We start from the raw sequence: 14,633 nt of genomic DNA on the forward strand, positions 1-14,633 counted from the left end.
TAGATCCTCCCACAGTGCAGGTGATGATTGGTTGACAGTAGATCCTCCCACAGTGCAGGTGATGATTGGTTGACAGTAGATCCTCCCACAGTGCAGGTGATGATTGGTTGACAATAGATCCTCCCACAGTGCAGGTGATGATTGGTTGACAGTAGATCCTCCCACAGTGCAGGTGATGATTGGTTGACAGTAGATCCTCCCACAGTGCAGGTGATGATTGGTTGACAGTAGATCCTCCCACAGTGCAGGTGATGATTGGTTGACAGTAGATCCTCCCACAGTGCAGGTGATGATTGGTTGACAGTAGATCCTCCCACAGTGTAGGTGATGGCTAGGTGACAGTTTGACTTGACACAAATGATCCGCTCGAACAAGCCCTTTGTCACAGGTCATCACTGGAGTGTGTGTAGCGTGTCACTGGAGTGTGTAATATTGAATTCAATATTACAACTTTTTAATCTCAAACACCTTTTAAATCTCCTACACCTTTTAAATCTCCAACACCTTTTAAATCTCCTACACCTTTTAAATCTCCAACACCTTTTAAATATCCTACACCTTTTAAATATCCTACAGGGGAGGAGACATGATGAGAGGGGAGGGAAGGGGAGGAGACAAGAAGGGAGGTCAGGGGAGGAGACATGAGGGGAGGGCAGGGGAGGAGTCATGAGGAGAGGGGAGGGCAGGGGAGGAGTCATGAGGAGAGGGGAGGGCAGGGGAGGAGACAAGAGGAGAGGGGAGGGCAGGGGAGGAGTCATGATGAGAGGGGAGGGCAGGGGAGGAGACAAGAGGAGAGGGGAGGGCAGGGGAGGAGACATGAGGAGAGGGGAGGGCAGGGGAGGAGTCATGAGGGGAGGGGAGGGCAGGGGAGGAGTCATGAGGAGAGGGGAGGGCAGGGGAGGAGACATGAGGGGAGGGCAGGGGAGGAGACATGATGAGAGGGGAGTGCAGGGGAGGAGAGGGGAGGGCAGGGAGGAGTCATGATGAGAGGGGAGGGCAGGGGAGGAGACATGAGGGGAGGGCAGGGGAGGAGACAAGAGGAGAGGGGAGGGCAGGGGAGGAGACAAGAGGAGAGGGGAGGGCAGGGGAGGAGACATGAGGAGAGGGGAGGGCAGGGGAGGAGTCATGAGGGGAGGGGAGGGCAGGGGAGGAGTCATGAGGAGAGGGGAGGGCAGGGGAGGAGACATGAGGGGAGGGCAGGGGAGGAGACATGATGAGAGGGGAGTGCAGGGGAGGAGACAAGAGGAGAGGGGAGGGCAGGGGAGGAGTCATGATGAGAGGGGAGGGCAGGGGAGGAGACATGAGGGGAGGGCAGGGGAGGAGACAAGAGGAGAGGGGAGGGCAGGGGAGGAGACATGAAGAGAGGGGAGGGCAGGGGAGGAGTCATGAGGAGAGGGGAGGGCAGGGGAGGAGTCATGAGGAGAGGGGAGGGCAGGGGAGGAGACAATAGGAGAGGGGAGGGCAGGGGAGGAGACATGATGAGAGGGGAGGGCAGGGGAGGAGATAAGAGGAGAGGGAAGGGCAGGGGAGGAGAGGGGAGGGCAGGGGAGGAGACATGAGGAGAAGAATAGACAGAATAGAAGAGAGGTTGATTTTAGGTAGGTAGAGTGCAGCTCTATCTGCTGATGTCTATCAGAAAGAAGAGGAGGGGAGAGGGTAGAGGAGAGGAGGGGAGGCGAGAGGGGAAGAGGAGAGGAGGGGAGGCGAGAGCGGAAGAGGAGAGAGAGCGAGAGATCCTCTCTAGATAAGATGAATCACTGTACGTACAGTCCTCTGACTCACTGTTATGTAACCTCATACATTCAAACCAGATGCAGAGGAGGGAGAGAGGAAGGAAGCTGCATCTAAACAGAGTTTCACACTTGTCTCCCAAATGACTCCTTATTCTCTATATAGTGTGTTACTTTAGCCCAGGGCCCTATGGAGGGATTAGAGTGCCATTTGGGACTCATCACCTCGTGATCTGCATAAAGTTACCATGGATACTACGTTACGATTAGTGAGGTGACACCATGTATACTACGTTACCATGGATACTACGTTACGATTAGTGAGGTGACACCATGTATACTACGTTACCATGGATACTACGTTACGATTAGTGAGGTGAGACCATGTATACAACGTTACCATGGATACTATGTTACGGTTAGTGAGTTGAGACCATGGACACTACGTTACCATGGATACTACGTTACGATTAGTGAAGAGAGACCATGGACACTATGTTACCATGGATACTACATTACGATTAGTGAGGTGAGACCATGGACACTACATTACCATGGATACTACGTTAACGATTAGTGAGGTGAGACCACGGACACTACATTACCATGGATACAACGTTACGATTAGTGAGGTCAAGACCACGGACACTGCGTTACCATGGATACTACATTACGATTAGTGAGGTGAGACCATGGACACTACATTACCATGGATACTACGTTAACGATTAGTGAGGTGAGACCACGGACACTACGTTACCATGGATACTACGTTACGATTAGTGAGGTGACGCCATGGACACTATGTTACGATTAGTGAGGTGACACCATGTATACTACATTACCATGGATACTACGTTACGATTAGTGAGGTGAGACCATGGATACTGCGTTACGATTCCGCCATAAGCAAACAGGAAAATGCTCATCCAGAAGCGGCGCTCCTAGTGGCCGGGGACTCCACAGGGGTGCGTGCTCAGTCCCCTCCTGTACTCCCTGTTCAACCATGACTGCATGGCTCCTTCCTGTCAGAGAGACAAGGTGTGACTGTCAAACTGACTCCACCAGGCTCCTTCCTGTCAGAGAGACAAGGTGTGACTGTCAAACTGACTCCTTCCTGTCAGAGAGACAAGGTGTGACTGTCAAACTGACTCCTTCCTGTCAGAGAGACAAGGTGTGACTGTCAAACTGACTCCACCAGGCTCCTTCCTGTCAGAGAGACAAGGTGTGACTGTCAAACTGACTCCTTCCTGTCAGATAGACAAGGTGTGACTGTCAAACTGACTCCTTCCTGTCAGAGAGATAAGGTGTGACTGTCAAACTGACTCCTTCCTGTCAGAGAGACAAGGTGTGACTGTCAAACTGACTCCTTCCAGTCAGAGAGACAAGGTGTGACTGTCAAACTGACTCCTTCCTGTCAGAGAGACAAGGTGTGACTGTCAAACTGACTCCTTCCTGTCAGAGAGACAAGGTGTGACTGTCAAACTGACTACTTCCTGTCAGAGAGACAAGGTGTGACTGTCAAACTGACTCCACCAGACTCCTTCCTGTCAGAGAGACAAGGTGTGACTGTCAAACTGACTCAGCCAGGCTCCTTCCTGTCAGAGAGACAAGGTGTGACTGTCAAACTGACTCAGCCAGGCTCCTTCCTGTCAGAGAGACAAGGTGTGACTGTAAATCAGAGAGAGACCTCCATGACAGGTGGTTGTTTTATCAGAGAGAGACATCCATGACAGGTGGTTGTTTTATCAGAGAGAGACCTCCATGACAGGTGGTTGTTTTATCAGAGACCTCCATGACAGGTGGTTGTTTTATCAGAGAGACCTCCATGACAGGTGGTTGTTTTATCAGAGAGAGACCTCCATGACAGGTGGTTGTTTTATCAGAGAGACCTCCATGACAGGTGGTTGTTTTATCAGAGAGACCTCCATGATAGGTGGTTGTTTTATCAGAGAGAGACCTCCATGACAGGTGGTTGTTTTATCAGAGACCTCCATGACAGGTGGTTGTTTTATCAGAGAGACCTCCATGACAGGTGGTTGTTTTATCAGAGAGACCTCCATGACAGGTGGTTGTTTTATCAGAGAGAGACCTCCAGGACAGGTGGTTGTTTTATCAGAGACCTCCATGACAGGTGGTTGTTTTGTCAGAGACCTCCATGACAGGTGGTTGTTTTATCAGAGACCTCCATGACAGGTTGTTGTGTTATCAGAGACCTCCATGACAGGTGGTTGTTTTATCAGAGACCCCCATGACAGGTGGTTGTTTTATCAGAGAGACCTCCATGACAGGTGGTTGTTTTATCAGAGAGACCTCCATGACAGGTGGTTGTTTTATCAGAGAGACCTCCATGACAGGTGGTTGTTTTATCAGAGAGAGACCTCCATGACAGGTGGTTGTTTTATCAGAGAGAGACCTCCATGACAGGTGGTTGTTTTATCAGAGAGACCTCCATGACAGGTGGTTGTTTTATCAGAGAGACCTCCATGACAGGTGGTTGTTTTATCAGAGACCTCCATGACAGGTGGTTGTTTTATCAGAGAGAGACCCCCATTACAGGTGGTTGTTTTATCAGAGACCTCCATGACAGGTGGTTGTTTTATCAGAGACCTCCATGACAGGTGGTTGTTTTATCAGAGAGAGACCTCCATGACAGGTGGTTGTTTTATCAGAGACCTCCATGACAGGTGGTTGTTTTATCAGAGAGAGACCTCCATGACAGGTGGTTGTTTTATCAGAGACCTCCATGACAGGTGGTTGTTTTATCAGAGACCTCCATGACAGGTGGTTGTTTTATCAGAGACCTCCATGACAGGTGGTTGTTTTATCAGAGAGAGACCTCCATGACAGGTGGTTGTTTTATCAGAGAGACCTCCATGACAGGTGGTTGTTTTATCAGAGACCTCCATGACAGGTGGTTGTTTTATCAGAGAGACCTCCATGACAGGTGGCTGTTTTATCAGAGAGAGACCTCCATGACAGGTGGTTGTTTTATCAGAGAGACCTCCATGACAGGTGGTTGTTTTATCAGAGACCTCCATGACAGGTGGTTGTTTTATCAGAGACCTCCATGACAGGTGGTTGTTTTATCAGAGACCTCCATGACAGGTGGTTGTTTTATCAGAGAGAGACCTCCATGACAGGTGGTTGTTTTATCAGAGAGAGACCTCCATGACAGGTGGTTGTTTTATCAGAGACCTCCATGACAGGTGGTTGTTTTATCAGAGACCTCCATGACAGGTGGTTGTTTTATCAGAGACCTCCATGACAGGTGGTTGTTTTATCAGAGAGACCTCCATGACAGGTGGTTGTTTTATCAGAGAGAGACCTCCATGACAGGTGGTTGTTTTATCAGAGACCTCCATGACAGGTGGTTGTTTTATCAGAGAGAGACCTCCATGACAGGTGGTTGTTTTATCAGAGAGAGACCTCCATGACAGGTGCTTGTTTTATCAGAGACCTCCATGACAGGTGGTTGTTTTATCAGAGAGAGACATCCATGACAGGTGGTTGTTTTATCAGAGACCTCCATGACAGGTAGTTGTTTTATCAGAGAGACCTCCATGACAGGTGGTTGTTTATCACAGAGAGACCTCCATGACAGGTGGTTGTTTTATCAGAGAGACCTCCATTACTCCCCCCCTCTCTCTCTGTCCAACCCTGCCCCTCGCCTCCCCCCCACACCACTCTCCACTCTGTCTTGAATAGAACTCAGAGATGTGATGTGGTTTTTACGTTTTTGAAAAGCAATTCCCTTGGCAAAAGTTGTCAGAACCCTTGACTTTAAAATGTTTTTAGTTTACAACCTTAATATGACATGTATTAAATAATTGGTCCCCCTCATCAATCTACACACAATACCTCTTAATGACAAAGCAAAAACAGGTTTTTAGAAATTTTTGCAAATTTATTAAAATTAAAAACAGAAAAATGACATTTCCATATGTATTCAGACCCTTTACTCAGTACTTTGTTGAAGCACCTTTGGCAGCGATTACAGCCTCCAGTCTTCTTGGGTATGACGCTACAAGCTTGGCACACCTGTATTTGGGGAGTTTCTCCCAGTCTTCTCTGCAGATCCTCTCAAGCTCTGTCAGGTTGGATGGGGAGCGTCGCTGCACAGCTATTTTCAGGTCTCTCCAGAGTCCCGGCTCTGGCTGGGCCACTCAGGGACATCAGAGACTTGTCCCGAAGCCACTCCTGCATTGTGTTTGCTGTGTGCTCAGGGTTGTTGGTTAACCTTCATCCTAGTCTGAGGTCCTGAGCGCTCTGGAGCATGTTTTCAACTCTACGGACAATTCCTTCGACCTCATGGCTTGATTTTTGCTCATACATGAACCTTACATAAATAGGTTTGTGCCTTTCCAAATCATGTCCAATCAATTGAATTTACTGCAGGTGGACTCCAATCAAGTTGTAGAAACATCTCAAGGATGATCAATGGAAAACAGGATCCACCTGAGATCAATTTCGAGTCTCATAGCAAAGGGTCTGAATACTTATGTAACTAAGGTATTTCAGGTTTTTAAGTTTTTTTTTGTACATTTGCAAATAAATCTAAAATACTGTTTTCGCTTTGTTATTATGGTGTATTGTGAGTAGATTGATGAGGAAAAGGTTTTATTTAATCCGTTTAAGAATAAGGCTGTACTGTAACAAAATGTGTAAAAGGGGAAGGGGTCTGAATACTCTCAGGCTTGTGTTCATGGATGTTAATCTCCGGTGGTATTCACAGGTGTCAGATATGACCCTGCCCTGCCTTGCCAGTAGGAGGGACTTGAACTTCTGCTCTGTTCGTTTTCCCTTCAAGTGTCAGGGCCCTAGTCCTTCTTGCTACGACGAGTCCGACCGCGGAGAACTTGGAGTCCGGTAACGTTACAAGCGTACAGACACGACCGTGGAACCTAGAATACACTACACCGCACTACAGAAGCGAGGATATAGCAGCGATACCTTCCTTCACACGCATGGTCAGGCACTCCGTGCGGCGTCCGCGCACGGTCACATAGCCTCCATATACACCCTCACAGACACACAACTAGAACCAGAACAGTCATATCTACAATTCTACTCCAGCCCACAAACGAAGACTTATTTTTGGATAAACACCCTTTTCTGGACCGAGTCATGGATGTGTGGTCGTACTGGAGCAGGATATTCTGTCGGAGGGTGTTGTTTCTGTTCTGTGTGTTCCAGGAATATCTCAGCTCGATGTTGGACTGCCCGCCAACCTGCAGCTGCTCACTCACGGAGATATATTGTAATAAATCCGACACCGGGAAATTCTTCCCTGTGGTGGCGCTCCAAGACACCGGGAGCTCAGGCAACAGCAGTGTGGATATAGCCGAGCTTTTCAACAATATCTCGTCCATGTAAGTAGCCTAGCCTGCCCTGCAGTAAAATGAATTTTTTTGATGTGTGAAGTGTCTAACTGTCCGTAGCCTAGATAGTTATGCCCTTATTGGTCATGCAATGCCATATGAGTTAGGAGCCCGCTCTGTCTACATCATACCCGCAATATCATTCAGTCATAATGATTCACTCCTGTAACTTAAAGGTACTCGACTATAATACGTTGATTTAAATCCGTTATGTTCAGCTCACAGCAAATATGTAAGGTCATATTGGCCCCAAGACTGATACAAAGGTATTGTTGTCTTTAATGGCTTAGTTGTAGTCGTTTTATACCACATTAGCCGATGCATCCAAGCCTCAACGCGAAGAGGTGGAACGTGACCAAAGAAAAACTTTGTGTGTAACATGACAGTAGTCTATCGTAACACGGTAAAAGACCGGTTAAAACACTTAACATTAGAATTATTGTCACATTTCTGTGTAGATAAATGCTGCGATACACGACGAAGAAGAGGGAGCCTCCGTGAAATATATGGTGTTGGTTAAATGTTGATCTTTCAGCCATTTACCGAGGGACTGACTGACTATATACGTCTTAGAAAAGAACCGTCAATTTTAAATAGAACACACAGAGCGCCGATGACGCGCACGTCTCTCGGAGGCTTTCCTTTCCTTTCCTCTCCTTTCCTTTCCTTTCCTCTCCTTTCCTTTCCTTTCGAGCCGAAGTCAGTGTATTATCTCTCTCTTCACGTCATCACCATCCCCACAGTCATCCACTCTCTCTCTCGCTCTCTCTCTCTCTCGATTCCACAGCAGAGCAGACATCACATAGCTTTTTTGTTGTTGTGAAAAGTCAATGCAAGGCTGTAATGTTTTATAAGAAGGGTGGCTATATTATGAAACTCGGCAGACGCATAAAGACCATTCATGTGATGTGATTCGTTGAAAGTCTGTCGCTTGTTATCGAGTGATTGACATCTGAGTAGCTTAGGCTACGGTTGGGTTGCCTACTCTCTCACCCCATCTCTCAAACAGATAACGGCTAATGTTGTGTGAGTGGGCTCATTTTGCTCGCCACCTGCCCAGACCGCTACATGGTAGGCTGCCTTGTAGCGAATGGAGGAAACACGTTACAATGCTTGAAATCATGCAGCGGTTTGGGGTTCTGCCTTTTAAGAAATCCGGAGGTATTCCTAATGGATTTGTCAACGCAATAGCTAAACACGTGACTGAGCTGTATGCGTGTCCGCTGGGCTGCCTCAGTCCAGCTGCAGTTAGCTCAGTACAACCTAGAGGCAGAGGAAGCGGCTTGGTTTTCAGCACCGTGTTGGCTGGACAGCTCCCACTGTTAGAAGAACGGCCTCGCGTTATCTGGCCTGCACTGGGCACTCTGAATACGGTGGATTCTCTCTCTCTCTCTCTCTCTCTCTCTCTCTCTCTCTCTCTCTCTCTCTCTCTCTCTCTCTCTCTCTGTCTCTGTCTCTGTCTCTGTGTCTCTGTCTCTGTCTCTCTGTTTCTCTCTCTGTCTCTCTCTCTCTGTCTCTCCATTTCTCTGTCTCTCCCTCTCTGTTTCTCTCTCTGTTTCTCTCTCTCTCTCTCTCTCTCTCTGTTTCTCTGAGAGGCTGAGAGGCTGAGAGGCTGCGGCTGCTTGATTAGACCATTAAGAGTCCCTGTCTGCGTCCCAAATGGGACCCTATTCCCTTTATAGTGCACTGCTTTTGACCAAATAAAATCAAATCAAATTTATTTATATAGCCCTTCGTACATCAGCTGATATCTCAAAGTGCTGTACAGAAACCCAGCCTAAAACCCCAAACAGCAAGCAATGTAGGTGTAGAAGCACGGTGGCTAGGAAAAACTCCCTAGAAAGGCCAATACCTAGGAAGAAACCTAGAGAGGAACCAGGCTATGTGGGGTGGCCAGTCCTCTTCTGGCTGTGCCGGGTGGAGATTATAACAGAACATGGCCAAGATGTTCAAATGTTCATAAATGACCAGCATGGTCGAATAATAATAAGGGTGAGGACACCAGAGCTGAGAAGCATAGCTGTGTCCTAAACGCCACCCTATTCTCCATAAGTTCCATTTGTCTCTGGTCTAAAGTAGTGCACTATAAACGGAATAGGGTACCATTTGGCCTGCAGAATAGTCTCTCTTACATCTCCTGGTACACTCTTAGAAAGAAAGGTGCTATATAGAACTAAAAACAGTTCTTCAGCTATAGGAGAACCCTTTGAAGAACCAAAGTAGAACCATTTTAGTTCCATGTGGAAACCTTTTGGAGGGAGTAGAGAGTAGTGTGGGAGTAGAGAGGAGGGAGGGAGTAGACAGGAGGGATGGAGGGAGTAGAGGGGAGGGAGTAGAGGGGATGTGATCTGATAGGGCCATGATGTAGATCAAGGAGAGGTTTTCTTCTTTCAGAGCGAATTGTTTGTTTTCTGGTTTCCTAGATTCATCAACAGTTTAATCATTTGTCTGGATCTGTGGGTGGACATGGAGGAGACCTCTTCTGCTAATTAGCCATCCCTCAGGCCTGTAATGTAGTGGACTAGACCTCGTCTGCTCATCAGCCATCCCTAAGGCCTGTAGTGTAGTGGAGGAGACCTCTTCTGCTCATCAGCCATCCCTAAGGCCTGTAGTGTAGTGTAAATGGAGGAGACCTTGTCTGCTCGGTAGTGACACGGTAAATTCTGTGTTATATGCATATCATCAAGTTTGCATGAGGCTGTCTTTGTGTTAACTAGGTCAGCTTCACCATGTGAGAATTAGGAGAGAAGAGGAGAGGAGAGGCGAGCATAGCCAGAGAACAAGAGGGGATAGGAGAGAAGATAAGAGGGGAGGAGAAGAGAAGAGGAGAGGAGAGGGAGTAAAGAAGAGGATGGTATAGAAGAGAGTAGAGGGGAGGTAGGGGGAGTAGAGGAGTGGGAGGGGAGGAGGGTGGGGGAGGAGTGGGGAGGGGTGTAGGGGTGGTGGGAGGAGAGGAGGGGGAGTGGGGAGGGCAGTGTTTGGATCCCCTGCATACAGAGCTGTAATGAAAAGACCATGTGACCCGTCTTCTCCCACGCAGTCACACATCTGCAGCTAGTGAGGAGCAGGAACACGCATACTAATGAAGCATCTGTATCTTAATAACCAGAAGATGCTTTCAGAACTAGAACCAGGGATGTGACTGACTAGCCTGAAGGCTACGCTGGCAACATAAAGTCAGAGGGATGTGTGTGAGTGACTGACCAGCCTGAAGGCTACGCTAGTAACATAAAGTCAGAGGGGTGTGTGTGTGAGGACAGCAACATCAAGTCAGAGGGATGTGTGTGAGGACAGCAACATATAGTCAGAGGGATGTGTGTGAGAACAGCAACATAAAGTCAGAGGGATGTGTGTGAGTGACTGACTAGCCTGAAGGCTACGCTAGTAACATAAAGTCAGAGGGGTGTGTGTGTGAGGACAGCAACATCAAGTCAGAGGGATGTGTGTGAGGACAGCAACATATAGTCAGAGGGATGTGTGTGAGGACAGCAACATAAAGTCAGAGGGATGTGTGTGAGTGACTGACTAGCCTGAAGGCTACGCTAGTAACATCAAGTCAGAGGGATGTGTGTGAGGACATCAACATAAAGTCAGAGGGATGTGTGTGAGGACAGCAACATAAAGTCAGATCGATGTGTAGTGAGGACAGCAACATCAAGTCAGAGGGATGTGTGTGAGGACAGCAACATCAAGTCAGAGGGATGTGTGTGAGGACATCAACATCAAGTCAGAGGGATGTGTGTGAGGACAGCAACATCAAGTCAGAGGGATGTGTGTGAGGACAGCAACATAAAGTCAGAGGGATGTGTGTGAGGACAGCAACATCAAGTCAGAGGGATGTGTAGTGAGGACAGCAACATAAAGTCAGAGGGATGTGTGTGAGGACAGCAACATCAAGTCAGAGGGATGTGTGTGAGGACAGCAACATAAAGTCAGATCGATGTGTAGTGAGGACAGCAACATCAAGTCAGAGGGATGTGTAGTGAGGACAGCAACATAAAGTCAGAGGGATGTGTGTGAGGACAGCAACATCAAGTCAGAGGGATGAGTGTGAGGACAGCAACATCAAGTCAGATCGATGTGTAGTGAGGACAGCAACATCAAGTCAGAGGGGTGTGTGTGAGGACAGCAACATCAAGTCAGAGGGATGTGTGTGAGGACAGCAACATCAAGTCAGAGGGATGTGTGTGAGGACAGCAACATCAAGTCAGAGGGATGTGTGTGAGGACAGCAACACCAAGTCAGAGGGATGTGTGTGAGGACAGCAACACCAAGTCAGAGGGATTCAGATTCAGAAAACTTGAATGTCCTCAAAGAGACATTCAGCAGTCATAAAACAAATAACATCTAAAAATGTAAAATAAATAGTAAAGGATATTTACAAACTAATAGGCAGGATAAGTGCTGTTTCACAGTGCAAGTGCTAAGTGAAATTAGTCCAACATTATTAAGTTGTAGAATTGCATTCGGAATAAAAGGGAACTTGGCCCTATTTTTTATTTTACGTTAGGTAGTACCTGTGTCCAGAGGGAAGGAGCTGGAATTCAGGGTGGAGTGGATGGGAAGAGTCAAACACTATGTATGGAGGGCTCTGCCCAGGTAGAGAGATGGAGGGCTCTGACCAGGTAGAGAGATGGAGGGCTCTGACCAGGTAGAGAGATGGAGGGCTCTGACCAGGTAGAGAGATGGAGGGCTCTGCCCAGGTAGAGAGATGGAGGGCTCTGCCCAGGTAGAGAGATGGAGGGCTCTGACCAGGTAGAGAGATGGAGGGCTCTGACCAGGTAGAGAGATGGAGGGCTCTGCCCAGGTAGAGAGATGGAGGGCTCTGACCAGGTAGAGAGATGGAGGGCTCTGCCCAGGTAGAGAGATGGAGGGCTCTGACCAGGTAGAGAGATGGAGGACTCGGCCTAGGTAGGGAGATGGAGGGCTCTGCCCAGGTAGAGAGATGGAGGGCTCTGCCCAGGTAGAGAGATGGAGGGCTCTGCCCAGTTAGAGAGATGGAGAGGGGAGGGATGGAAGGAGTAGAGGGGAGGGAGGGAGTATATTTGGTCAGCCTATTTGATCAGGTGTCGCCCTGGGAACCCGACTCCGGCAGCTGTCTGTAGACAGTATGTATTGTACTGGTGAAAGAACACTGCCCTGTGGGGTTCCAACTGAAGCAGTGCCCACCTCAGAGAGTGTGTTGCCAACTCGTACCTCCTGAGACCTATCAGTTAGGAAGTTGGTGATCCTTGTGATAAGCATCGAGTCCCAAGTTTCCTCTCAGTCTGTCCGCGAGGACCAATGGATCGATTGTGTTAAATGGCGATTAGAAATCTGCAAACATGATACGCACATTTACTGACCTCCAAATGTATGATACGCACATGGGGTTTACTCCCCACCAAACGCATGTACACCAGATGTAAGATCAAAAGGTCCCTCTCTCTGACCGGTATGCAAATTGGAGGGGTCAATAAGGTGGTGTTGATGTATGCCTTGATGATCTTTTCAAGAGATTTAATCAAGAGAGGGGGTCAGAGCGAACAGATCTGTAATCATTTGATGCAGACAGATGAGAGGTTTTTGGGACAGGTACAACAATAGATATTTTTCCCATAAAGATGGAATTTCCAATGTATCCAGGGACATCTGAAAGAGAGAGCAGAAGACACCTCTCAGCTGAGCAGTGTTTCAAGACACGACCACTGATGTGATCAGGCCCCGGGCTCTTTCGTGCTCCAGTGCTCTTGAACACTCGTTGTACGACTTCCTCATCAATGACAAGCGCGCTCTTGGTTGCCATGACACCCTCCTCCAGACAGGCCAGGGTAGTGGGCGTGACCCCTGTTTCAAAGCGGGTGAAGAATTTGTTTAGTTCATTGGCTGTAGAGAGGCTGTGTGTGTTTTTGTGAGGACAGCAATATAAAGTCAGAGAGATGTGTGTGAGGACAGACTACACTGAATCATCGGACCTACTGAAGAGATGAGTCTTCAATAAAGACTTTAAAGGTTGAGACAGAGTCTGCGTCTCTCACATGGGTAGGCAGACCATTCCATAAAAATGGAGCTGTATAGGAGAAAGCCCTGCCTTCAGTTTTTTGCTTAGAAATTCTAGGGACAATAAGGAGGCCTGCTTGTTGTGACTGTAGTATACGTGTAGGTATGTACGGCAAGACCATATCGGAGGTAGGACCAAGTCCATGTAATGCTGTGTAAGTTAGCAGTAAAACCTTGAAATCAGCCCGAGCTTTAACAGGAAGTCAGTGTACAGTCTGAGACAGGGACTGGTCAGAGCGTGTCTCTACAGTCGTGGCCAAACGTTTTGAGAATGACACAAATATTAATTTTCACAAAGTCTGCTGCCTCAGTTTGTATGATGGCAATTTGCATATACTCCAGAATGTTATGAAGAGTGATCAGATGAATTGCAATTAATTGCAAAGTCCCTCTTTGCCATGCAAATTAACTGAATCCCCCCCAAAAAATTCTCTGTATTTCAGCCCTGCCACAAAAGGACCAGCTGACATCATGTCAGTGATTCTCTCGTTAACACAGGTGTGAGTGTTGATGAGGTTAAGGCTGGAGATCACTCTGTCATGCTGATTGAGTTCGAATAACGGACTGGAAGCTTCAAAAGGAGGGTGGAGCTTGGAATCATTGTTCTTCCTCTGTCAATCATGGTTAACTGTGATTGACAGAAAGGGCTTCACAGGCAAAGATATTTGTGCCAGTAAGATTGCACCTAAATCAACCATTTATCGGATCATCAAGTACTTCAAGGACAGCCATTCAATTGTTGTGAAGAAGGCTTCCGGGTGCCCAAGAAAGTCCAGCAAGTGCCAGGACCGTCTCCTAAGTTGATTCAGCTGCGGGATCGGGGCACCACCAGTACAGAGCTGTCTCAGGAAGGGCAGCAGGCAGGTGTGAGTGCATCTGCATGCACAGTGAGACGAAGACTTTGGTGTCAAGAAGGGCAGCAAAGAAGCCACTTCTCTCCAGGAAAAACATCAGGGACAGACTGATATTCTGCAAAAGGTACAGGGATTGGACTGCTGAGGACTTGGGTAAAGTCATTTTCTCTGATGAATCCCCTTTCCCATTGTTTGGGGCATCCGGAAAAAAGCTTGTCCGGAGAAGACAAGGTGAGCGCTACCATCAGTCCTGTGTCATGCCAAAAGTAAAGCATCCTGAGACCATTCATGTGTGGGGTTGCTTCTCAGCCAAGGGAGTGGGCTCACTCCCAATTTTGCCTAAGAACACAGCAATGAATAAAGAATGGTACCAACACATCCTCCAAGAGCAACTTCTCCCAACCATCCAGGAACAGTTTGGTGATGAACAATGCCTTTTCCAGCATGATGGCGCACCTTGCCATAAGGAAAAAGTGGCCAAATCAATTGTCTTAAATCATTTATTTATTACTAAGTAAGTAATACACAGAAATGCATAAACAAACAAAGGTAAATGTAATGATAGGAGGATGTGCCCTAGTGGGCTAAACCGGCATGGTGGCTTGTTGGACAAAGGAGAAGTGGGGGTC

At 47.8% G+C, this 14,633-nt stretch overlaps 1 protein-coding gene across 1 annotated transcript in view; it reads left to right on the plus strand.

The window, feature by feature from the left end:
- Positions 1–6,464: 6,464 nt before the first annotated feature.
- The window catches only part of LOC109884949 (NT-3 growth factor receptor), a gene marked incomplete at its 3' end in the record, with an annotated part of 60,360 nt that continues 52,191 nt past the window's right edge, over positions 6,465–14,633 (plus strand). The window contains exon 1 of the mRNA XM_031821346.1: positions 6,465–7,102. Within this exon, the coding sequence (XP_031677206.1) occupies positions 6,858–7,102 (245 nt within the window). The remainder of the gene's footprint in view (positions 7,103–14,633) is intronic.

This window comes from Oncorhynchus kisutch, unplaced genomic scaffold (genome assembly GCF_002021735.2).
Source record: "Oncorhynchus kisutch isolate 150728-3 unplaced genomic scaffold, Okis_V2 scaffold3963, whole genome shotgun sequence".
NCBI classification, from domain to species: domain Eukaryota; kingdom Metazoa; phylum Chordata; class Actinopteri; order Salmoniformes; family Salmonidae; genus Oncorhynchus; species Oncorhynchus kisutch.